This window comes from Triturus cristatus, chromosome 9 (genome assembly GCF_964204655.1).
Source record: "Triturus cristatus chromosome 9, aTriCri1.1, whole genome shotgun sequence".
Classification (NCBI taxonomy): domain Eukaryota; kingdom Metazoa; phylum Chordata; class Amphibia; order Caudata; family Salamandridae; genus Triturus; species Triturus cristatus.
Genome location: NC_140592.1, coordinates 132,750,605 through 132,777,123, shown reverse-complemented (window position 1 = coordinate 132,777,123; position 26,519 = coordinate 132,750,605). Strand labels below are relative to the sequence as shown.

Here is a 26,519-nt window from a genome sequence, read left to right as displayed (position 1 = left end):
GCATACATGGCGGACAACAAGCACTCCATAGACTCCCATAGAGTGCTCTGGGTGGCCTTGAAGGCAAACATCTGTGGCCAACTAATGAGGGACACCACAGTGGCCAATAAGCAGGCTTCTCTTCGTAGTGCAGAGGTGGAGGCACAGATCACCACCCTCAACCACCTCTACTCTGCTGCCCCACTGTGCCCAAACAATGTCACCTGGAGCAGGCCCATATTGCCCTGAACAACCTCCACACTGCCCTAAGGCAGAGTACGTCCTTCAGCTCATGAAAGAGAGACACTGTGAACAGGGGGAGAAGGCAGGCCATCTACTAGCTACCCAGCTGCAGCAAAGGGAGGCTGCCATGGCCATTCCGGCTATCCGCTCGATGGGCGGGGATGATACTCACCGAACCACAGGCCATTGTTAATGAGTTTGTGTATTTTATTGCACAATCTACACCCGGGAGGTACCGGCAACTGCAAATCGAATCACAGCATTCCTTGAGAAGGTCGACCTCCCGCATTTAATTTGACAAGGGCCGAGAGCTTCTAGCAGGAGACATTGGTAAAGAGAAGCTTGCGGTGGTCATCTCCAAACTACCCTCCCATACAAACCTGGAAGAGAACAGTTTCCGGGCTGAATTCTACTGATGGTCAGGGGAGGAGGTAATCAACTCCTTTCATGCTGCCTTCCAAGAGTCAGAGCAGACGGCCTCTTTGGGAACCCTTTCTAATAGGAAGGTGATCACGGCCCATTGCTGTGTGGTAGCTACTAGCCAATATCTCTCCTAAACGGCGACATTAAGATACTTGCAAGCATACTGGTGTCACGCTTAAAAAAGGTCCTGCCCTCCCTCATTCATAACTCGCAATTTGGTTTTGTACTGGGCCGTTCCTCCAGGAATCATCTCCGCACCTTAGCACATACTCTCTGGACTGCCAGGAACCTTCTGGAGGAGACTGTGGCTCTTTCCCTAGATGCTGAGAAGGCATTCAACAGTGGCGGGGCTACCTTTGCGCAACCATGAAACGGTTCGAACTGGGGAACCAGTTCATCTCTAAGATACAGCTGCTATATGACTGCCTAACATGCACGTCAACTGCGGAGGGTTCATCTCCGACCCCTTCCACATCTGGAGGGGCTCACACCAAGGCTTCCTGCTCTCTCCACTCCTACTAGTAATGGAACCCTAGGCCTCCATCATTGGCCGCTAGCCTCTCATAGCCAGAAGCCCCATCGGGGGAGGCTTCTCCAAAGTATATCTGCTCAGCCTACGAGATCTCTGCAACTCCCTTCCAGCAATACTGGAAGTTATAGACAAATTTGTGGCACTCTCTGGTTACCAGGTAAACTGGGACAAGAGTGAGGCCCTCCCACTGTTGACCTGCACTGCAAAGGTGGCAATCCATGGATACTTCTCCCGCTGGAAAGCTTCTCTGCTTAAGTACCTGGGGATCTTAGTCAACAGGGGCCTAGCCGAGATGTTCATGGATAACCTGACTCCTCTCATTACGTAGATGAAATGGGACTTTGAAAAATAGGTGCCTGCTGTGTTTCTCTATATGCGGTAGGGCGCAGGCAGTGCGGATGGTCGTGCTGCCGCCCTTACCTATACGCTCGGCATGCTCCCCGTAACAGTGCGCCTCGCCATGCTCCATCTCATGGACTCCCAGATCCAAGCCTTCGTGTGGGGATCCACCTGAATTCGACTAGCTACAGCCAATCTTATGGCACGTTGCTCCTGTGGCGGTTTGAGCTTATCATTGGTGAAATACTACTCTCTGGCCCTAGATCTTTCTCAACTCACCTACTTTTTACAGGGTACCCCGGGCCCTCCACAATGAGTTCACTCTGAACTATTGCTCTCACTTGTGACAATGGACTTAGCCTACGCCCTACAACCGTCACACATACACCCAGTGCTGCAGACCACATCTAAAGTCTGGCCCTGTGCCCACCGCCTCTTCAAAGTGGATCATCGACTACATAACAGGACGCCACTGTGGGGCAATGACAACCTCCGCATTGACAGCTGGACCCTTCAGTGGCCACGCTGGGTGGAAGCCGGAATACATACCTTGGACCAAGTACTACTGGACAGCAACCTGAAACCTTGCAACCATTTGAAGAAGCAATTTGTCCTCTACCCACGACTGGCCTGGCAGTACCTACAAGTGCAACACTGCCTGCGCTGTTGCCTGGGTCCCTGCCCTTGGTACTTACGACCCTCAATGGGGGTGGAATACTGCTCATGTTGGGCCAGCACCAGGGTATGATATCGGGGCTGTACAGAACACTCACAAACCACCTCTTCTCACAACCCCTCCCCGCAGCCTCCACACCAATTGACTGGACTGCCTTCAGATTATCATTGAGGAAGAGGACTGGCCTGAAGTTCTGGAAGACCTGGACAGAGGTGCCCATGAAGCCTGATTAAAATTCTGCTTGTTCAAGACGCTCCATGAGTGGTATTGGGCACCGCAAAAGCTGGCCTTTTACCCCACTTGAACTGCTGGAGGTATTCGGGTGCCCAAGACGACCTCTCCCATAGCCTATGTGATTGCCCTTCAAGCCAGTCCTTTTGGGCTTACGTAAGGGATGCCCTGGGGGCATCCATGCCTCTCCAGCTCCCCTTTACTCCCTCCGTTATCCTCCTACACAATCTCAGAGGCTCTCCTGACCTATGCTGACCACAGTGCCGCCTCCTGCATGCGGCACTGTCCACAGCCAGCTCTGCATCCTCCGTCAGTGGCGTTCACATGCACCTCCTTCTCAGGAAGCCTGGATGGTGGCAATGGTACAGACGGCATCTCATGAACACGTCATCTATGGCATGCAGGATCAGGTGAAGGTGTTCACATGGGCGCCCTTCTTCCAAAATGCTCCCTAAGGTTGATCGTTCCAACACTGACTCCCTTTCCCCCTCCCATCCCTGACAGGTGCAGAGGGCAACCTGACCCGACACAGTTGTATAGGCCCCTCCCTTCCTCCCTGCCTCAAATGGCTTGGATTCCTGCATCCACACCTGCCCCAGCCTCCCTCACTTACCCCTCACCTATCTCCCCTCCTCACTTCCTTGGGCTGTTCTCCCCTCCCTCCCTCTCTCTCCCTCTCCTCCATCCCTACACCTCTGCCTCCCACTCCACTCCCCCCGCTGGGCATACTGATGCAAAGATCCTCTCTCCTCAGCAGGGATCCCCGACATCGTACATTTGTGCCCTCATGTGCCCCCTTTTTCTCAAGAACACTGTACGTACCAACAAACTGGTGGCCTAGGACCCCCTCTTACCCCAGCCCCCAGGTCAGCTTCCCAGACCCCCTGAGCACCCCCTTCCCTACCCCCCATTGCAGCATTTTCTTCCTGGTTTGTTGCTTGCAGTCCACCCCACCTTTCATAGCTGACGACCTTCCCCCTCCACAGACTGCCCGCTCCTCCCCTCACCGGCCCCATGCAGAGACCCCCGGACAACTACTCTTTGCTCCCTCCCCCCACCTCCTGAGACATCATGGCAGACAGGCCTCAATGCTGATTGTAATATGAGAAATGCCTATGCACACAGCACTACAGCCATTGATAGACGAAAGGTCGGATGCTCTGTCTCCACTTCTGACCTGAGCCCTCCCTCTTGCACTCCTGTTGCTCCCCACTCCTGCCTTCCCATCCTGCCCTTCTTCCCCAACCTTCCCCACCCCTCCCCATTCATTTGTTACTGTGCCGTTCAATGTTGTTCACTATTGCAATTATTGCATTGTATGCTTTTACTTCAATAAAAAATTATGACACAAAAAAGAAGCAATGTGTAAAGTATTATTACAACACTTAAAACAGTAAAAATAGTGAAAGCACCACACAAATAGATAACACACATATCAGAATAATAGAGCTTAATTGATGAACAAAACAAGACCAAAATGACAAACATCCAAATAAGAAGAACCGGAGTTATGAATTCCTAAAGAGTACCTTGGAATAAAGTGCTTAAAAGCATGAAACACCAACCGGGGCTATCTGATTGCACTTGACAGGGACAAATCCATACGTTCAGGCCGACCACGATAGAATGCGAGTCAGATACTGGGACCAACCTTGTTCTGCTGCAAAGTACCTAAAATGTGTCATCGACAGAGCTGCGATGCGACAAGCAAAGAGGCGATGCATCAAACCATGCTTCATCAAGCCTTGCAAGATGAGGATGCATCGGGAATAGAGATGATGTGCTGCGCAATCGGCAAAGCAATGTACTCTGTTTGCAATGCATCGTTGTCAGAGATGTGCTGGTTCTGAGGGGTGCAACATCATCAATGCATGGGTTTTCACTGAAGCAGCACTTTATATCCACTTCCAAGGGTCCAGCACTAGATTGGTAACACTTGGCAGGGCAAGACGCTCAGATGGCAGAGACTAGATGCTGTAGGTGGATGATTAAAAGTCTTTGTTGTCTCTGAGACTTCAAACAAGAATGGCGGTCCTGCAAGCCCTTGGAGCCACTTTGGTTCTGGATTGGAGAGATGCTGGTCCCATCCTTCTCACTCCCCGGGAAGGAGTCCAGCAGAGTGACAGTCCTTTCAGCATCACAGCAGTCCCTCCTCTTCCTGGCAGAATATTCCAGAAGTGCACTGAAATGGTGGTGTCTGAGGTAAAGTACTTATATGCAGTTGTGCCTTTGAAGTTAGGGGAAACTTCAAATAGAGTCTTTTGAAGTGTACAGAGTCCCTGCCATTCCTGCCATGGCTCCAGACTCACTACATGGGGTATGCAGCCCTTTGTGTGTGGACAAGACAGAGCATATTCAGGTGTAAGTGTCAGCTCCTCCCTCCCATCCTGCCCAGGATGGCCCATCAGGCTGTGACTGGCCCATCAGTTACATCTAAGCTCCCTTTGTGAGTGGCTATCTAGGGAGAATGCAAAAAGCCCAACTGTCACCCATCCTAAACGTGTATTCAGAGACAGGCAGAAAGCTCCGATGGTTAAGGAAAGAATATGCCAAATTTCTAAAAGTGTCATTTTCAGAATTACAATATAAAATCTAACTTCACCACAAGTTGTGGCTTTAAATTGTGATTCCATAGACACCAAACGTGGGGTCCTATATTTTCCCAATTGGGTATTACACTTATAAAATGTAATACGGTAATCACAATGTTATCTTATGGGAGAGATAGGCCTTTCAGTAGTGAAAAATGAGTTTAAGAGACATGTCCTACTTTTTAAATACATTGCAGCCTGCTCTTGGGCTGCCCTGGCCTATGTTAGGGGTCACCTCTATGTTTTAAAAAGGAAGTTTGGGCCTGGAAAGAGGTTGGCTTGACAGCTCAAAACTGCAGAAGACAATGGCTCTGCAATGGCAGGCATGAGAGATGTTTAAAGGGCTACTTGTGGGCGGCACAATCAGTGCTGCAGGCTCGCTAGTGGCATTTAATTTACAGGCCCTGGTCACATGTAGCACACTTTACTAGGGACTAATAAGTAAATTAAATATGCGAATTGTGGATAGGCCAATGTTACCATGTTTTGGGCGCAGAGCATATGCACTTTAGCACTGGTTATCATTGATATAGTGCCCAGAGTCCTAAAGCCAGCAAAAACAAAGTCACCAAAAATTAGAGGTCTGAAGACAAAAAGTCAGGGGAAACCACGCCACGGATGACAGGTCTAACACCGATAATGCCAAGACCGACTGACTGCTACCTCAGTGGGTGTTTGGCTTTCGTGAGGAACACTGTTATAGAAAGCCTTTGCTTTCAACAAGGTATGCAGTTAGTCTCTTCTGCCCGAGTATCTCTAGATTGCAAGTTGCTCTTCCTTTCATGCTCTTATAGTATACCGCATAGAGGTAGGCATTAGGGTGTTAGGTTCCACATAATATTTTAAATTACGTTTTAATAATGCTGGAAATGTTCATTTTATTCTCATTACTTATAACATGTCTTGTTACTCTTTTTATGATATTCTGTGTAGTTGCTCTAGAAGTACTGAGAAATAGATTATCCCTGAGGTAATGAATAATTTTAAAGTAAAAGTATTCATTCTTCTTAGTCCAATGTGTGCGATACTGGGAATAATTAAATAAGGATTCTTGTTTTATCAACTATGCCCCTGATCCCTTTATGGGATTGGTAGAAACCCAAAAGCAATGCTTCTATGTCAATGACACTTTGAATAGTGTTTTGCAGGGCTACAATAACTTGTCTTTCAGATTCACCGCTGTTGCTTTGAACCAAGTTCACCCATGTCACCCGTTGGTGGGAAGTCACCCGTTTTAGAGTTGCATCAAAGTTGTAACTCATTCAACAATCCCCACACAGTCACAGTCCTCAACATCTCTCCCCTGATTTACTCCTTGATTTCTTCCTAACTATAAAACCTTGGGCCTTATTTGGTATTTGGTGGGTGTATGACATGTACCAAAAATAACAGATGCCTATTTAGAGCATTTAGAGGCACTGTATACTCTAAATGGAGCTGATGAGATATTCACAATTTTTTTAATGAAACTTCTGATTCTTACATTTTCTGATAAACGGCCTTTGTTGTTTATTCCCCTTCGTTCTGTCCTGCAATTATTATATAAACATCTGTGCCCAATTCTCCCAGCCACATCCTCTTATTATCACTAGCTCCACAGTCCCCTAACATAGCCCACCTTGCAAACTATTGTGCTCTACACTATCTCCAGCCCCATAGTTCCCGAGCACCACCAATACTTCACAACCCCTCTGACCTACCAGTCACTTCATTTACTCCTGTCTCTAGCACCTCCTCACCCATTTCACCAGACCATCAGTGCCTTACTCTTCCTCTCAAATAATCTCTGCCTCTCTATCACACTTTTACTACTTGGGATTTTGAAGAGTTCTGCTGACTACTTTTTTGTGGACTCAGACTCCTCTTGGGTGAAAGTTCTCATGGAAGTGGCAAATGCAGTTGATTTCATTTTGTATGAAAACAACGTAGGAATCAAGAGGATCATCTGAACTGGGAAGACGACTGATGAAAGATCATGCCACCGAATATGGCCCCCACAAGTTAAAAAAAACCTTCCAGAGAGGCAAAAGTCATGAGAGCACAGCCTATTCACCAGTAGGAGGGTATATGTTCATATAAGGTCAGGGTGAAGGTAAATAAAGACAGCTTTGGGTGGATCTTCTCAAATTGTACATTTTTATGATAAAAACTAAAAATGGTTTGCTCCATCAAGATAAGATCAATAACTTACACAAAACAGCAGTGACTGGCAGGCCTGGAAAGGAAAAGATGACAATTACACTGAGAAATGGGTAGTGTGTGCAAAGATTTCCAATCAAAATGGGAGATGTATCACATTTCATTTTTGTTAGAATATATTATTACAGGATCTTTGGTACAGAAGGTATTCAAGAGTTACACAATCAATAAAATTATTTCTTATGTATTTGTTTATTTATTTATTTATTCATTTATTTAATCATTAATAAAACATGAACCATTGTCCACTTGTCACAGTAGAGAAAAAGAGACAACACTGCACAAACATGTAAGAAGGCTAAGACCCAATAATACTGAGAAAAAATGAAAAAAATAAACTAAAATACCAGAAATCTCAATCTTAGAGACACGAATATTAAGATCCCAGAAAATGAAGTATCTCTAGCCAAACAGCAAGGTTTTGAGTATTTTCCAGAACAGTAGATATTCAGTAGTATGTTTTAATTTTTTTAGATAATGTGGGAGACAGTTTCGACATTTAGGACCCACATCTCCCAGTGCTCTAACTCTAGTTTTCTGTTTATGAAATCAAGGAATTCTGAAATATTTGGAGTCAATAGACCTTACAGTTTTATTCAGATATACTTAAAAAAAACACCTTGCTAGTGGAGACTTTCCTAGATCATAGAAAGTCCTGCGATTAGGCTCAGACTACTTAAAATATTCATCTGCTTGATGGAGGTCCAGTGAAGACCTTTTCTAGCTTCAGAAACACTTTCAGTCCCCTTCATACCGAATACAATCTTCAACGCATAATTCTGTATAGATTGGAGAGGTTCATGATAGTTACAGGCATTTAGTAGATTACAATAATCTAGTCTAGGCAGAATGCATACTCATTATTCAAATATGGAATTTTGTGGGGAAAAACCATAAAGCATTTTTCAAAGTTTTTGGCTGGAAGAAACACAGAGACAGTTAATCATCTGTCTAAAAGCCCAATGATTTTACAACTTTTAAAGATGGCAGGGTTGGATTGGGGTACTAGATTTCAACTGTTCCAAACAACTCAGCACAGAACTGTACTGTGATCAAAAGAGGGGCTCCCAATATTCCTTCAGTTTAGGGGCAGTTTAGTCATGCAGGCAATGCCTAGATCATAGTTATTTTCAATTTGAGTCAATTTTGAGATGAATTACAGAATGCCAATTTCAATTAGAGTCAATTTTGAGATGAAATACAGAATACCACAGCTGTCATGGTACAATAATGAATGAATGTCAAGTCATAGTTGTTAGTTTGGTAAAAATACATTTGTGTGAGTTAATTGATATAAACTAATAGAATACAGCAATAGAAAGTATTCAAGTCAATAAAGCAGACACATGCTAAATGAAATACCTTTAGAAATTGGCCACTCAATGTACAGTCACTATATAATGTATGCAGTCATTATTTGATCATTAACACTGAAAAGAACACTTATAGTGATGATCTTTTGTTTGCTATAATCAGCTAATAGTGATCTGTGTTTATCTTGTCAGATTTGGTGCTTCAAAGACGGAGATCAAATGTCAGTCTATATCTTCTGATAAATTGCTTCTTATTTTTTTAACATGGGTATTAGCTTTTACTTTTTTTTACTGACAGCAAAGTGAGAGGAGTTTTTAAAGTGAATTATGTGACAATCATGCTGGAGTACAGGGAGTTTGAAAGGAAAGGCTATATGATGTCTCTTATTGCAACAGAGAAGAAAATGTAAATACCAGTAAATTAACTATATGCATTAAACAGTTAGTAAAGCAAAAATAAAGAATATTTGTTTGTAATTCTGAATTGCGCTGGAAATAGACATTTTAGTATGAACAAAACAAATCAAGACACTTTACTTGTCAAAACACAAGTAAATATTCACGGAAAACATATTTTCTCATATTATTATTTGAGTTCTATGTAGTGTTATCAGTAAAACTGTATGTCTGTGCAAATATAGTGACATTTAAATAGAAAAAGGGGCTGTCTATAAGATTACAGTGTGCTACAAAATAATGCTTTAATTACATAAAAAAGTCCCACCTAATGTCCATTGGCCCCTCAACTACATAAGCTTTTCAACCCAGTGATGAACCCTTTGTTGGCTATTTAGGGTAGTCTGTCCTTAGGCCCCACAACTCAAGGTTTTTGGAAAGAAAGGAACTGTTGAAATAAAAGGTAGAATAGTGGAAGAAGTGCGGAATGGGCTGACCCTGTGGTTTCTTTGTGAGAAGCAGCCTCATTCCATCTCACATGTAACTTTATTGTGAATCATGTTCTCGATCATCTAAGGGTAACTTTAATGATGGTCATCATGATCAGCGTTGCCTCCTTATTTAGTCCAATGTCTACAGTGCTATCCAGATAACATTCACAAACATTATCATTATATTACCCAAAAATAAACACAAAAGGGTACTTGTATGAGACGCCTCTGCACATAGATTATACAGAGTATGAACAATTCAATGGAGGAGATCTACATGATTAAGAACAGGGTAGGCCATGTATTTGTCTTCATTGTCCTTGTATACAATCAAGGCATACTGGGTTGTACTGGATTTGGAGTTCTGAACGTCTCCTGAGAGTAAGAGCCACTTACATGAAAGTTTGGTGCAACATCAGCACCACAAGCAAAGAAAATGGTAAGGATTGGACTGGTGCCATCAGTCGTGGACTATCGCTGATTTTTTATCCAGATGTTCAGGCACACATTTCTGCAGAAAGGTTTAGCACTATACTGCAACAGATTAGGATAGGAAGTGCTGCACAACTATCAAATAATGAATCACCATGCATCCCTGTGTTTATTGAGCAATCATTTTATTTGTTAGTGTCATGTAGTTCCATTAAGTAATTGCCCAGAATACATACATTGCTCCTATGTGGTATCTAATTCATAACTGTTGCATAATTCCAGCATGTATGGAGCATATCAACATAAGCTTATGTATTCAGAGTTTTAATAGGATACTTGTAGTTTATATCATATCCTCATGTACTGCCTAGTGTTGTAATACAAGGCGAATTGACTTGCATCTATAATATGGTAGAATTCCACTGCATTTTCTCTCACGTCTTCACTGATCATGGGCACAGTTTCTCACTATGGCTGTGAAAATTCCTATAAAGTAGCATAATTATCATCTAGATAACTTGTCTCCGCACCAAGGCTGCTGAATGAAAAAAAAACTTGATTATCATAAAAAAAAACTTGTCCTTGTGTGCAACAGACATTCCTGCCTGCCTTGGCTGTCAGGTATGCTATGACTGTGATGCATACCTCACTATGTAATATATTTCAGTGCTAATGATTGGCTGTCAAGGAATTCATGAAATATATGTTGTTTGCTTTAATATTATTAACTGATTCTTCTTTTATAATTGCCACATTTCTTTTAATATGTGTTGCAATGTTTTTTCATAGTTACTACACTAGAGCGGTATCGCACGAAACAATGTAAATGCTAGTTCTGTTTTCTAGTGTGTGCTGTCTTTGCAGAAAGGGTGAAGGGGACCTCAATACTTTTGTCTCTGACAGCTCATGTTATGCTCCTAATGTGAATTCCCTCTTGGTGTTTTTATTGGAGTTTCGTGAGTGAAACATGTCTGTTGGTCCCACTCTGAAAAGAAATGAGTGTACCTGACTTTCCTAAAAGCCATGGCTAATCTACTTAGAGTGGTCTAGAAAGACCATGTTGTGCAATGACAGAGTGTGGTGGTAACACTGTTACCACCACACTTGAATGTTGAAATGTTCTTTACACTATAATATTTTCTTTATCCTTAAACACTTGTGAGGTCAAAAGACTTCAAAGAACTAGTCTGTTGATGTAGAAATAACTGAAGAATGATTTTCATTTTGATTGTCTTATACTTCAAATATTTTGTATATCCTCTGCTGAAATTGCCACCCCAAGGTTATTAGTGTGTGTCTGAAAATGAGTTTTAGGCTAGTTCTTTTGCAGCAAATAATTGTTTGGTGGAGAAACAGGGGCATATGTTACATTATATCAGGATGCCAAGAACTTGATTATTTTTTTATTTGTTTTGCTTTACAGTTGCCTATCAAACCGTTGTGTCTAGCTCATCTTCCCTGTGTAAGTTTCTTCACTTTTATATTTATTCACCTGCATGAAAAATATAAGCAGCTGAAGAGAGTGAGCTGTACACCTTTAGAGGAGAACTTACAACATGAAGGCAATGACTTTCAGAGGTCATTTTAATTTAATGACATGCTCAGATCAAAACACATAATCAGTTGCGTTATTGAGGTAGACAAAACAATGTGTCCACATAGTGTTCAAATTTAGGTTAAAAACATGTATGGCTTTTTTGTTTGAAGATCTGTGGGTTCTTGTTTAAGAGCCTTTACAATGTTTGTAATGTTTTCATTTGATGATCTGAATGTCCTCACAACATTTATTAAGGTGGATCTTGATTTGAGCTTCTAGGCTACTATGATGTGATATAAAATTTGAGCCAAGATGGACTTGTTTATCCAATATTAATCAGAGTAATATAAAGTAGAAACATCTCTCAATTTCCGACTGTTTTAATTATCAAAAACGTCACAGGCTTTGCATTGTGTGAAGCTCCTAATAATTCAAAAAAGCATCGGCGATATTAATAGTTGTGGCTTCAAAGTGCTAGCTAGCACAGACAAAATAGCAGTAGTGATACTACAGCAAGTGTAAACTTACACAAAAGTTGACCTTTGTGAATCCAGCACTCAATCTTTGAGAGGTATCATTACATCATGAACCTGTACTATGTGTCTAACTCTGGTGACTTTGTCCTTTGGTTATGTGATTGTTGTACTTGTTTCTGTCCGTGTTGCCCCTTCAAAGTAAAAACTCAATTACTAGATGGAAAAAGATAGGTGCTATATATATTTAGAAAAATGATTGGTGTTTGAGATAGTGTAACCGGATTTTCTAACTGTCTGTAATGTATATATATCATTTTTGGGGAAACTGTGGTGAAAATGCTCAAATTTTCACAGTTTTTTCGAGGTTGTCATAGGGATGGTGAGCCCTAACCCACCTGGTGATTGGCAAGCTTGCCTGGCAAAAAACAAAAATATTGGAAGAGTTAATTCAGAATTCTGTATGTAAGGTTCCCTCAAGGGCAAATTTCTCAGGTATCTGGCATACTTGCTTTGCTTATTTAGTCTTCTTCAAAGTATGTTTTTATGACCTACCACTTTAAAAGTTCATCAACCTCGACTGGATCAAAAGTGTTTAAAGATTAAAGACCAGTGGTGGTTCCTTCAGCAGATGTAGCCTTGTAGGCAGAGAAGGGATAAAAGTGGATGTCAGTGGATTGGACAGCTACAAGCTAACAGATTGGAAAAGTTTGAGCTTCCTTTACATACATATTGATACCAGCGTGCCTGTTTGGAGATTTTCCCTAGGTGACACATCACTCGATTCTACCGCAGACTGCAAGATACTGCCAGACCAGATATCTGAAGAATACTACATATTACAATGTGTACTTGCCAGAGATGCCTTTGGGGTGCTTTCCTAGATTCAAGCAGGTAGAGTCCACGGTTAATTACATGCAGATTCTTGCCATGACAACGATTAAAAGAATTAGAGGGTACAACTGAACAAAAGAAAGTTATTTAATGATAGAAGGTCAATTTGTATTGTATTGATTTATTTTGTGAACTACCTGGAAAGTGTTGTAACAAAACTACCATTCTGCCAACAGTTTGAAAAACATTTTCCTGCAGAATGAGCCCCCAAAACCTCTGGTAAATGTTGTAATTGCCTGGCAAACAATGAAAGTAGTGAAATATTTCACGAGTACTTCTACAGGATTCCATTTAGAATATATTAGTTTTACTTGACTTGTCCACTCATGCAACAACCACACTCCATGTCAGGGTAAACCATAAAAAGTTACTAAATCATCCTGTGCTTTACCCTCTGGTAGTTTGGCACAAAAAGTCAAGCTTCACTTAGAGGCAATGCTTAAAGAATATATGCAGCATGCAAACAGTAATAAAGTAAATACAAAACACAATAAAATTCTAAACCATGAGTAAAGTGTAATAAATGAAAGGATAGCAGAAGAACAAAAATCCAATCCGTAGAAAAGGAGATATTCAATGTTATAGATTTAAGTGAAAATAGCTCCTAAAAGCAAAAAGTGCAACTTAGGGTCATCCGATCGCATTGGATGGGGGGAAGTCACAAGTTCAGGCTGACCTCAATGGAGCGTGGGTCAGATGAAGGGGCAAGTTATTTCTGTTGAAGTGTTACCTTCTGAGTCTGGCACAAAGAGTTCCATTTACAGTGGAGGAGGACGAAAGAATAGCACAAAGGGCAGGCCAGGCATCATGGGCTGTCATCGTTTTAGCACAAAGATTCAGTCAGGTATTGCATTAGGTGAAGGTCAATTTTTATCAGGGCACAGACTCCTAAAGCAACGAAAAACGAATTCAGCAAACAAGAGGATAGAAGTCAACAATGCTTTGGGAAATACCATGCCAAGAATGGCAGGTCTGAATGACAGCCCATTCATACAATGTCAAACTATAAACAGTACTTGATAACCAGTGGTTGAAGGGAGATAATCCAAAGCCCCCCTCCTCCTTTCTATCTACTTCTTATTTTACTTTTTTGTCACTTTAGTTCAAGTGATTGACTAACTACTCTGCTTATTAGATACAGATTAAATAATATTTGTAAAAACTAGTTTCATGTAGCTAGTTGCTGCTAAGCGAGCAAATGAATTTTCCACTGATTTTGACTTGTAAATCTGGGAATGCATCAAAATGCTATGCCTTACCCAGTAAGTTGTAACAAGGACAAATATCTTTATTTCTCCTTGTTTTGTTGGCTTTCCACATGAGCTGCATTTTACAGCGCAATAGGGACTAATTATGAATGGTTTGTTAAATTCTGTGGCGTCTGCAAACCCCTGTTTAGGCATGTTAGACCTTGCATCCTTGGCGTGGTTTCCCTATCTTTTTGCCTGTACCGCCTGTATTTTTGACTGTGTGCTGGACATCATTGTTGCTGGAGGAGGTACTCTGGGCACTTTGCCACTGCTGATCAGTGCCAAAGTGCATGTTCTCCCTGTGTAAATTGTGATTATGATTTGTTATCCATGATTGCCCTATTTGATTTAAAGGTAAGTCCCCAGTAAAGTGAACAGGGTGGGCCCAGGGCTTGTAAATCAAATGCTACTAGTGTGCCTGCAGCACTGACTGTGCCACCCACACTGGTAGCCTTTCAAATGTGTCTCAGATACTGCAGTGTCTGCACATGCAGATTTTAACTGCCATGTCGACCTGGAAAGGGCACCCCTTGCCAGGCCCTAACCTTCCCTTTTCCTATATGTAAGACACCTCTAAGAGAGACCCAAGGTACCCCATTGGAAGGATGCAGTGTATGTGAAAGGTAGGACATGCACTGGTGTGTTTTACATGTCCTGATAGTGAAATACTGCCAATTTCGTTTTTCACTATGGCATGGACTAGCTCTCCCATAGGCTAACATTGGACATGTCTTGTAACATTTTACAAGTGTAACTTGCAATTGGGAACAGCTATAAATTTGGAGTTTGGGCTTTCTAAGCTTAGAATTTAATAACACATCTTTTAGTAAAAGTGGTTTTTAAATGGTGTGATTGAAAATGCCACTTGGGCATTTTCTTGTTTAACCACCCTGTGCCTCTGCCTGCCAGTGGAGTCAACGTCTAGTTTAAACTGACACAGGCTTGCTTGTGCATTCACTCCAACACTCACACAAATGGAGCTTAGGGGTGCCCTGCATATGCTGACGGGTCTGCCTAGGATAGAGTGGTGAAGGAGTTGTCACTAACACCTGAATAGGCTGTAGCTGCCTTGCACAATGCTCTCTCCACCCACTGTAGTGTGGCTGAATCAGGGAGGACATGACTGGTTTTACTGAGCATGAGAGACTTTTCTTACAAAGACTTCAATGGGAAAAAGGGGTATAAATATTAGACCTGACATCCAAGACTTTTAGATTATTTGTGGATTAAGAGGTCCCTGCCAAGAAGAAAAGTTGAAGAGCTGCCAGGAGGAGTACTGCTGCGTTGCTGTGGGTTGCTTTGCTGAGTTGGCCTGCAGTTGCTGCTTCTGTCTGTGGGCAGGTGAAAGGACTGGACTTTTGCATCAATGTGGTATCCTGCTTAAGAAGATTCCCCAAGGGCTTGAAATAGGGCTTGTCTTCTGTTAAGAAGTCCCAGGGACAAAAACACTTCACTGCTGTTGCATCCTTGAACTCCACTGCTGAGAGGTCTGGACTGCCTTGTGGTGCCAAAAGCAGTTCTGGGCCCTTAGCGGTTGTTTCTGCTGCAAAGAACTACAAAGAACTGAAGAAACTTGCAAAATCAACACTTCGCTCTTCTTGCAGCTGTATTTTCCAATGCGGTATCTCCATGTGGGAGAAAATCCCAACGCACAGCAATGCACTGCCCTGTGAACCCGATGAAACTGACGCAGAGCCTGTCATCGGACCAAAGAACCGCTGCACACTGTGTTCGACGCACCCTACGCACTGGTCTATGAAGTCCAAGACACCGCACCAACTCCGACGAAGGCCCTGCTGTGCAGCTAAAAGAAATGAAGCATCATGTGACCACAGCTGAAGAAATCGACACAGCACCTGTTTGCGCTGCCCCATGGACCTCCACTGCATCCCGGATTTCCATGCATCGCACCTGTGTGCCGTGTTTTTCCAACACCGCACACGCAGATCCGAACTGTTTTGGAGTCGATGCATCACTCCCTCCTACAGTCCAGTGTGGTAGGGCAGGCCGGATAAACAGAAGCGGAGGCTGTATGTAGTGGGCCAGTCAGCTTGTTTTATTCAAAACTTTGGGGTAGGTGCCCTTAGATAGAGTCTTTGGGGGCCCGTCGTTAATCTTCGGGTCTCCTCCTTACTCTGTGGTTCCTCGTCACCTTCGGGTCTTGAGGTTGTTGGATCTTCTATGGGTTGGATGGTTCTCCCAGGGAGGCTCATAGGAGGAAAGAAAACATGGAGCCATCAGTCACTCCTTGATATCACATCCTTAGGCAATACTATCTCCGTCACCACACCCGTTTGGTGCTTTGTTTAGGGGAATTGTCACAGGACAGGGCGGGTGGTTCTCCTGAGGGAAGGAAGGTAGTGACAGGATTGTTCCGGGCACTACTGTGAACTGTTCAAAAATAAGGGGGGGGTGAAGCTCTAGAATCTCCTACGATGCCTGATTATTCAATCACTCAGGTCGGGTGGGATGTGAGGAAGGGAAAACACACAACACAAAACCCCGTGTTACTCCCTTAGACCTCCCGCCACCCCGCTCCCTCTTTCCCCGGTTCGTGGTCACTCACCGGCTCCGCCGCAACGCCGCTCTCCAGCTTCCTCCTGTGGGGACCACCAATCCTCGACCCACATCTCGTCCTCGTCTCGGAATTCGTCCTCTCCGTTCTGCATTTCCACAACCTCCTTTCTCACATCTCCTCTCTCTCGCAACTCCTTCCTCGCTCCGGCTTGTTTGCGCCCGCTGTCAGTCTCTCCAGCCTTTTTCTCTTCCTGTATGGAACCACGTCTGGTGTTAGTCTCTCATTCTTCAGCCTCTGATTCACGCGTGTTGTGACCCTGTACGGTCAGAGGACATAGGGGAGGAGTTATCCTCGATAAGACCACTGTTTTGCATCGTTGTTTTTGCGGGGCGATTACCACGGGTAAGCCACCGCTGTTATTTGGATGTGTTGACCCCGGTAACAGGCATGTCATGCTCGGCACCCCCTCACATCCAGATTTGATGCATCACTTCTGTGTGTCTCCCCAAAAACTCCAGGAACTGACAAATTGCTGTGCTTCTAGTTCTACCCTCCTCAGCTGCTGTTTTGCCTTGTTGATTTTGATGCATTTGAGGTACTTTGTGGAAAAATCACACAACCATAGATTTTTTTGACAGAATTGCTTGAAATCTTTTAACGTCATATGAGTTGTATATGCCCGATTTTTGTAATTTATTTATTGTTTGGTTTACATAAGGATACCTTATTTTTCTTTATGGATGTGGTGTCCATTTGATGTGTTTTCATTGTGTTACTGTGAGTGTTATGTACAATTACTTTACACGTGGCATCTGAGATAGGTCTGCCTGATCGTGCCAAGTTATCCTGGGTGTGTAATCCTCTTATCGTGGCTAGAAGGAAGGGTCCCTTCTTGGACAGGGTGTATACAACTACCAACTAGAGACCCCCATTTCTAACATTGGTGACAATGGTAGTATTAGGTCTTGTGTTTGCACTTTGACATATAGTGATCAGTGTGCACTACTACTGAGTGCAGAATATTACATAAGCAATACTGCTTCGTGATAACCGTTGAAGTATCCACACACTATGTGCCTATGTGGCGAACCAGCAAGTGAGGTTGCAGAATTGGTATTTGAGATTGAAATGTTGCAGTCTTACAAAGTAGATCAGCTCAAACAATTTTGCAAGGATTCTGTAAGCCTCGCTAGGAAGGAGGAGCTGCAGATACCCTGAGTGCCTTGTGGGAAGCAAGAGAAGCTGGGATGGCTGAGAATGGGAATATGGATCTGGATGTACAGAGCCAGCAAGGATATTTTTGAGCTCAGGATCTGCCTGTTGGACCATCTACTAGGAATGGTAACAGTGTGTCTTCCTGTAATCTAGTTGGAGGACAGGAGACAGGAGAGGGAGCATGTGAGAGAGCTTGAGAGGATTAAATGTGAGAGGAAAACATTTGAAATAGTGCATGAACAGTGGAAGAAGGAGAAGGAGAAGGCCCTTGCTCTAGAGGAGACACCCCTTACTCTGGAAGAGAAGAAACTATTGTTAACTTATGAGTTAAATTTGAAGGAGCTTGTCATCAAGTCCAAGCAGGCAGATTCTGGTTCAAATTATGCCAGTGTGCAGTCAGTGCAAACTGGGGGAAGTGTGCACATTCCAAAGAGTTTGGTAGAAGATTTTATTAAAGGGGATGACATACATTCTTGGTTTGCAGCATATGAGCAGCTTCTCACATGAATGAGTTCCCTGAGAGGCAATGGGAAGGGAGCGTGTGGAAACACTTTGAGAAGGAGAGGAGGGACACTTTGACATTCCTAGGGGAAACAAAAAATATCTTCTACTCTATCATGAAGGAGGCCTTGTGGGGCAGGTATGGGTTCACCCAGAGCAGGAGAAGTTTAGGACTTTTAAGAAAACTGATTCTCATACTTAGTTGGAACCAGTCAATTCCTTTTGAAGAGCACTTGCTTTGGAGGTGGACCGCTGGATGAATACCAGGGTCCAAAAGGGGTGTGTGGGAGACTCAATGAAGGGTGGGCAGGCCCCCAGCAGAAGAGTGGGGAATAAGGGTAAACAGAAGGAGTTCTCTATAGGGCCCCAATCTACATCCCAGGGTAAAGGTTCCCATTTACCTAGTGGTAAAAAACCTTGTGTCAGGATTCCTGCCACAGCTCACCTCACTTGACTATCACAAATCATACCGCCATCATTCATATCATTCCTCAAAACACTTATGCATGAACAAACGCCTTGTACCCTGATGTTTGACCATATTACATGCTGTTGGTAATAGCTAGCTGCAGCTGGTTCTCCCGGTTTGGTTAAAAAGTCTTAATAGCTTTTACAAATGTTTTACCATGCATATGCAAGGTAAAGTTTCAGGCGCCACGGAAACAGCCAGAAAATCCACCGGAATAAGTAATCAAGCAACCAGCATAGATGGCCTCAACATGAACCTTCCGGAGAACAGCCCTCTTCAAATTAATCACAAGCACCTGTTCCTTGCTATAAGCAATTAGAACGCAACCTTTGTGAGCATTCTAAAGCACCTGCTAGAAGACAACCTCATAAAATTAGTCATCTGCACCTGTTCATTTCTTGAAGCAATTAGAACATAACCTATGTAAACATTATAAAGCAGTTCTAGAAGGTAGGCTCATCAAGAACATTATATGGACCTGTTCCTTGTTACAAACAAATAGAATGAAAACTTTGTGAACTTTCCAAAGCAGTGCAGTTAATACTTATATGCAGAACAAAGACAAGCTGTCTTATTTAAAGACGGTCCACACTTCCCCCAATCGCTTAGCCTCTTCGACTGTCACTTACCTGTTTTCCGGCTTCCAGGACTCTGACTTGCCAGCTCCCTTGTTACACCTGCTTCAGCCTCACAGCAAAGAATGTCCCGCATTAGTCTCGCACCTGGATGGAGAGGATTTTCACCCACTTCTTCTGACCCCAAATGCGAAGGCACTCTAATGCACATTGTAGGTCTTGCTAAACTTGCCATGCAAGTAGTAAGAGTGGGAGGTTAGCTAGGGCTCCTCTTCAACCTTTTCCTGTAGTGAGCAGCCCTTTTGAGTAGGTGGAAAATTGACATTGTGGGGGCCACGGACCACAAGATATCCTTAGGTAACAGACAAATCCTGGTCTTGGTGGACCATGCCTCCCGGGACTCTGAGGCCTTCCCGCTCAGAAGAATGAGGCCCCTGTGGTGAGCCAGGTATTGATTGGAATGTTTTCCTGCTTGGGTTTCTTCAGAGAGGTGGTATATGACTGGGGTACCAACTTCATATCCAAGTATAGGATGACTCTGTGGGAGGAGTGGGATGTGGCCTACAAGTGTACCACTCCTTACCACCCCAAAGGTGAATGGTTTCATTGAGAGAATCAACCGAACCCTGAAAGGCATATTTAATGGTCTGGCAGGTGAAAGCAGGCTTGGAGAAAGCTCCCAGTAAACCTCCCCAGGATGTATTTAGCTACATGCCGGCCTTCAGAAGCCAGACTGCGCGCTTTAGGACGCTCGCTCAGGAGAACCTGGAAGCAAGCCAGAAAGACTTGAAACATTGGTATGACCAGCATGCCACTCTGGTTGAGTTTCAACCACGTGAGAAAGTGTGGGTCATGGCCCCAGACCAAGTGGACTGAGCCTTTTGAGGTTTTGGAGCATAAGAGTATCTATCTGGTGAATTTGCAGACTCCAAGGAACCCTTTGAGGTTCCTGCATATGTGTTGCCTTAAACCACACTTTGAGAGGTCCGAAGTGAACATGCTCTTGGTGACAGATGATGGGGTGGAAGAGGAGAGTGAACCTCTCCCTGACCTCCTGTCCGCCAAGGAGCAAGATGGGTTGGTGGAAAGTACGAACCTCTCCCCTGCACTGATCCTAGTACAACAGCGTAACTGTCGCCGCCTGTTAGAACAGTTTGCCATTCTTTTTTCCCTGATCTCAGGTGTCACCCATTGGTGTATCCATGATGTATACACTGGGGACAGTCCTCTTGTAAAACATAAAATTTACAGAGTGACAGACAGGTTCAAAGCCAGTATCAAAGAAGAGGTTTCTAAGATGTCAGCATTATGGTTGATAGAGTGTTCCAACAGTCCTTGGGCTAGCCCAGTGGTCTTGGTACCAAAGGCTGCTGCACACAGTGCCACACCTGAACTGTGGCTCCAAGTGGACTCCTGTAGGCTCAATGCCATCACCAGAACTGATGCACACTCCATCCCCAAAGCCAATGAGCTGAAAGATCGTCTGGGAGCTGCCAAGTTCCTCAGTATGTTTGACCGAGTTTCTGGGTACTGGCAGATTTCCTTGATGGATGGGGCCTAGGACAGGTCTGCATTTTCAATGTCAGAGGGGCACCACCAATTCCAGGTGATGCCCTTTGGCTTGAAGAACACCCCTTCCACACCTCATAGATTGGTCAACAACGTGTTGCCTAGACTGGAGGATTTCCTTGCCGCCTACCAGGATGACATTGTAGTGTTCAGTTCCAGATGGGAAAAGCACTTGCAAGCATTGAAGGCTCTGCAGAAGGCAGGCCTCACTATAAAGGTCAGTCAGTGCCAGAAATGGCATGGGTCTGTGGTGTACTTTGGCCACCAGGTAGGAAGCGGCCAGGTGGCGCCCCTTCAACCTAAGATTGACAATTCTGGCTTGGGAGTCCCCAACACCCAGACTGAGGTGAGTTATTACAGGAGACTTGTCAAGGGATATGGCACCATTGTTGCCCCCATGACTGAGCTCACTTCCAGGAAGCAGCCAAGGAAAGTGATCTGGGATGATGCCTATCATTCTTCTTTTGATTGCCTGAAATCTGCCATGTGTAGGGTGCCGTGATCAAGGCACCCAACCTTTCTCAAGAATTTGTTGTCTAGACAGAAACTTGGACCATGGTCTGGGCCTGATGCTCTCACAACTGATTGATGAGGGCCTGTATCAAGCTGTAGCCTTTATTAGTGGGAGGTTTCTTCCCAGGGAACAGAGGTGGAGTGCAATTGAGTGGGAAGCTTTTGCTGTGGGTTGGGCCCTGACGAAGCTAAAGCCCTCCTTGTTTCGGACTCACTTTTGGGCTCAGACAGACCACAGGCCCCTCAGATGGTTGACGGAGATGAGGGGTGAGAACTAAGGGTGGGCGTAGTTCGCGAAGTAGCACTTCGCGAAGCTACGCAAAGTGAAGTTCGCACTACGCGAGCTACGCGTAGCACTTCGCGAACTGCGAAGTAACATGTTCGCACTGTGCAAGATGTTGTTTTCAATGATTGCACAGTGCGGACAAGCAACCGGCACTGTGCAATCATTGAAAATGGCATCTTGCACAGTGCGAGCTGTAGTTTTCTGCTGCTCGAGTAGATTTTTACTCGAGCTGCAGCTTTCTCAACGCGAACTGGTAGTTTCTCATCGCGAGCGGTCGCGAGCATATGCGACCCCTCGCAATGAGAAACCTGACCTTCTCGCGTTGGGAATCTCGCCGGGAGGTTTATTTTCCATGCTCGCGATCGCGAACAAGGAAAAAGTCTCGCCAGGATGTCATTTTGCTTGCTCGCGGTCGCCAACTAGACGTTGAGGACCGCGAGCAAGCAAAAAATGACCGCAGCACTACGCAACACTACGCTACGCGTGTTCGCACTGTGCTACGTGCAGTTCGCGTAGCGCGAAGTAGCGCGAACTTCGCAAACTACGCGAGCGTAGCGTAGTGCTTCGCCCAGGCCTAGTGAGAACCCAAAACTGTTGAGGTGGTCCATCTCCCTAGAGGGGATGGACTTTACGGTGGGGTACTGCACTGGTACACAACATGCCAATGCTGATGGTCCACCCAAATTCTTCTGCCTTAGTGATGAATTTCCCACTGGAGGAAAACCTTCTTAGACTTGGCATCCTGGGTATGGTTTTCCCTGTCATTTTGCCTCTACATCCTGTATGTTTGACTGTGTGCTGATTTAGGTACTCTGGGCACAGTGCCACAGCTGATCAGTGCTAAAGTGCAAGTGCTCACTGTGAAAATTGTGATTATAATCGCTTATCCATGATTGGACTATTTGATTTGCTGGTAAATCCCTAGTAAAATGCACTGTGTGTGCCCCAGGCCTGTAAATCAAACGTTACTATTGAGTCTACATCATTGATTGTGCCACCCTCACCAGTAGCCTTTTAAATGTGTCTCAGACCTTCCACTGCTGTGTCTGCATGCACAGTTTTCAACTGACATTTCGACCTGGCAAGGGCTCCCCCTTGCCAGGCTCTAACCTTCCGGTTTCCCACATGTAAGTCACCTCTAAATGAAGCCCAAGGTATGCTTTATGATCAGGTGCAGTGTATGTGAAAGGTAGGGCATGTACTCGTGTGTTTACATGTCCTGATAGTGAAATACTGCCAAATAGTGAAGCTGACTTGTAACATTGCACAAGTGAAACTTTCAATTGGGAACAGATAGAGATTTGGAGTTTGGGCTCCCTGATCTCAGAATTTATTAACACATCAGTAAAGGTGTTTTTTAAATTATCTGTTTAAAAATGGCACTTTTAGAAAGCGGGAATTTTCTTGTTTAATCATCCTGTGTCTCTGCCTGCTGTGAAATCAATGTCTGGTTTAGACTGCATTTACTTCAGACTCTCACATAAACGAAGCTGAGGCGTACCCTTCATATGCTGATGGATCTTCCTGGGCTTGCGTGGTGGGATGACTTGTCACTAACACCTGTATAGGATGTGGCTGCAGTGAACAATGCTGTCACCACCCCCTGTGGTTTGGCTGGACCACGGAGGACAGAACTAGTTTTACTGAGCAAGAGAGACTTTTCTTACAAAGACTTCGAAGGGAAAAAGGGGTATAAGTATTAGGCCTGAAACCCCAGACTTCTGGACTAAGAGGACCCTGCCAAGGAGAAAAGCTGCCAGGACGAGTACTGCCCCTTTGCTGTGTGTTGCTTTGCTGGTTTGGACTGCAGTTGCAGCTTATGTCTTTGGGCAGTTGCTCTTTTCTGTGATGTTTATTTACATTGGTACACACGCTTATGAGCTCGTTCGCGGGACTTCGTCTTTGTTTCAGCTTTCCCACTATTGTAATCGCATCATGTTTTCCCCTGATGAAGGGCACTGGGTTGCCCGAAATGCATTGGGACTGTTGTATTAAGCACATGTGTATGGATTCTCGTATTAACGCATTCACCAAGTTTGATATGAAGCAATATCTTATACCGAGGTAAATAAACATCACAGAAAAGAGCTACCTGTTCAACTGGAGGACTATTTACTTTGATTAAACCTTTACTCATTATTTGGGACCAACAGTTGTGCACAGGGGGACATCTCCTTTCTGCACAAAAACAATCCTGCCTGTAACTCAGAAACCCCTTCAGCATGGCGCAAGGATGGCTGCATTGGCACTAGACAGCAGTTTGCCCTGTCTTTCTGTCTTTCTTTCTTTATCCCTGTCTCTTTCTCTAAAACCATGTTTTCTCTCCCTCCCTATTGTGCTCTTTTTGCCCTTTCTCTCTATTTTCTTTCTCCCTATAATTCTTACTCCCTTCCTGCCTTCCATCCCTCTTTTTATATCTCCCTTACTTCACTTAAATTATTTGTACTGCCCCTTCTCTTCTCCCTAACTCCCATCGTCGCTCACTTTCTTGAGACTTCCCAGGCTCTTTCCATTTCTCTCTTCAACCTTCTGTCCCTTTCCTTCACTTCTTCCTTTCTTTGAGTGTTTAGCCTCTTAAAACAACGCTGTATGGCCCAAGAGACGTATGTCTTTTAGAAATGTATGAAGCCTTTATTTAAGATGCCAAATATATATTGGTAATGATCCTAGTTAATGGTACAATCAATGCTTGGTTTTTCATCCACCTTTTACCTATTCTCCTCATAACTGCACCAATATCAAGCCTACATATTGGGTACATGTATTTTAATGATAGTGCAACCCCATTTACAATAAAACCAGTAACAACACAAAATATTTGCCTTTCTTAATAAACCAGTTGTAACACTTTAACAGACTTTCAATAACTTATATTGCACTTCTATTCACCAAACTACAACTTACAACAAAAAACAAACATTATTAATGACATAGGCGAAACCTAATGCATTTACCAATGCTTGTTTTCTCCTCTGTTCGGCAACCCTCTTCTTTCCCCACTCCCCACAACCAGGTCACGGCACTGACATCTCCTTTCACTGCCCCTCACATAAGGTGATCCACTGCCGTCCATGTCAGTGGAGTCGCCTTGCTCGTGTTCTAATGTTGGACTTTAAATGAATCAATATTTTAATGCAGTAACTCAAAGAGCAACCAAATAATACCCATGTCAAGCAAAGGTCAGGGACCAAGGTTTTAATGTGACAGCGAGTCTAGACCTGAGAGGCAAACCACTCATCCATCATCCTAGAGAATGTTTTAACTTCTAAAATAAAATGAATTATTTTGAAAACTGAGCTCCTGTGAGGTCTGCGTTATGTTTCTATGTCGTTGCAAGTTAAAGTCAATGCAAAAGGTGGACACAATTGACTAAATGCATTATTGGTAGGTCAGTATTAAATCTATGTACATGCTGGGCAGATTATAAGCACTTGACATTCCTATTTCTCCACAGTGGTTTGGCAGACCAACACGCATTCATGTTTATTTTGCTTAAATTGCAGGCACTTCAAATCATAATTGCTTGTTCACTCAGCTCCATGAATTAGGAGTGCATATGGAAGCAGAGGGAGGGTTATATATAAGTAGGATTTACGTTGATCCATAGTTACACATGTCACACACTACACGTAATAGAGCCATGGCTTAGTGTTCGTGGTTCATTACACATTCTCTAACAATTATCCCAAAAACTTTAAGGAAATGAATTTTATTTAATTTTCTTTTCTTTTCTTCTAGACAATTATGCACCCTTCCCAGCCTATTTCAGTGGTAAGTTCCTTCTAATTTGGCTGGATGAAATAATTTAATTGAGTCATTCATTGATTCTCTTGATGTTATACTTATAGTGTCTATACTATCAGGCAGTTTGTGTCTAGGCACTGGCGTGCCTTTAGAATATCCGTTTCTTAGGTAGATCGCGGGACTTCAAAGACAATGTCTCGATTTTAAAAAGTATAAACTGTAATCAAATGTTTCTGATGCTGCGAGCCAGGGTGATAATAGTGACAATGTTCTTAAAGCAGTAGATGTGTCCCTATATGAATAAAGTTACCCCCCCCACCCCCTGCACCCCGTTCTTGCAAGGTTGTATGTTTTGCAACTCGCAGCAATATACCGGAGTGTATGTAAAGCAACGTACGACACGAGGGATCAAAGGTCTGGTAGGCTATATCTAGGCATGCTCTATAGGGGTATGCTTCGGCATAGTGGATTGTCCGGTGCGAGATACTACTATTTAAACGATGCATGGCCCTATTTGTTTCAGAGTCAACTTAGGGGAAAAGCAGGTGCAAAAGATTGGCCATATACCCCATTAATCAAATAAAGCAAGTACTGCCATGGTCATTAGGGGTGTCTGCTTCACTGATTGCAGAGTTTGTGTTGGTCCTTGTGTGGAAAGGCTTACCAGTGAGAGATGAGTCTGTGCATGCGTTGATGAACCAATACACAAATGTGTGCATGAACAGAAGAGCGGGGGAATGTTTGAAGGGATAGGTGGATGCAGTCTAGAGTGTGCCTAACACCGACTGCCCTCCAGTCTCAATCATCAAATGCGGTCCATTCAAATGGATGGTGTGTTGTAGAGGCAGCCCACTACCATAAAACATAAAGCATAAAATATACAGTACAAGCAATTGCAGAGAATGCAAAGAAAGAAGGAACACATCTTTAACTTAGAGAAGAAAGGTCTTGTTAGCTATTGCTTCTGGTATTGGAAAACATTCCAACAATGTATTTCCTGAATAATGGTGGGTGTTGCTCCTGGGGTGTGTGGATAGAACTTTGCCTTGGTGTGATTTTAAGGAGTAGGACCGAGAAAGAGGGGTAACCAGAAAGGAAGTCTGATCTCATCTGCTGGAAACTTGAAGTCA

At 43.8% G+C, this 26,519-nt stretch overlaps 1 protein-coding gene across 2 annotated transcripts in view; it reads left to right on the top strand.

The window, feature by feature from the left end:
* LOC146797515 (inter-alpha-trypsin inhibitor heavy chain H3-like) overlaps positions 1–26,519 on the top strand; it is a 575,472-nt gene that overhangs the window by 453,408 nt on the left and 95,545 nt on the right. For both annotated transcript variants that reach the window (XM_085624529.1, XM_085624530.1), the window contains 2 exons: positions 11,269–11,307; positions 25,384–25,416. In XM_085624529.1, the coding sequence (XP_085480655.1) occupies positions 11,269–11,307; positions 25,384–25,416 (72 nt within the window). The remainder of the gene's footprint in view (positions 1–11,268; positions 11,308–25,383; positions 25,417–26,519) is intronic.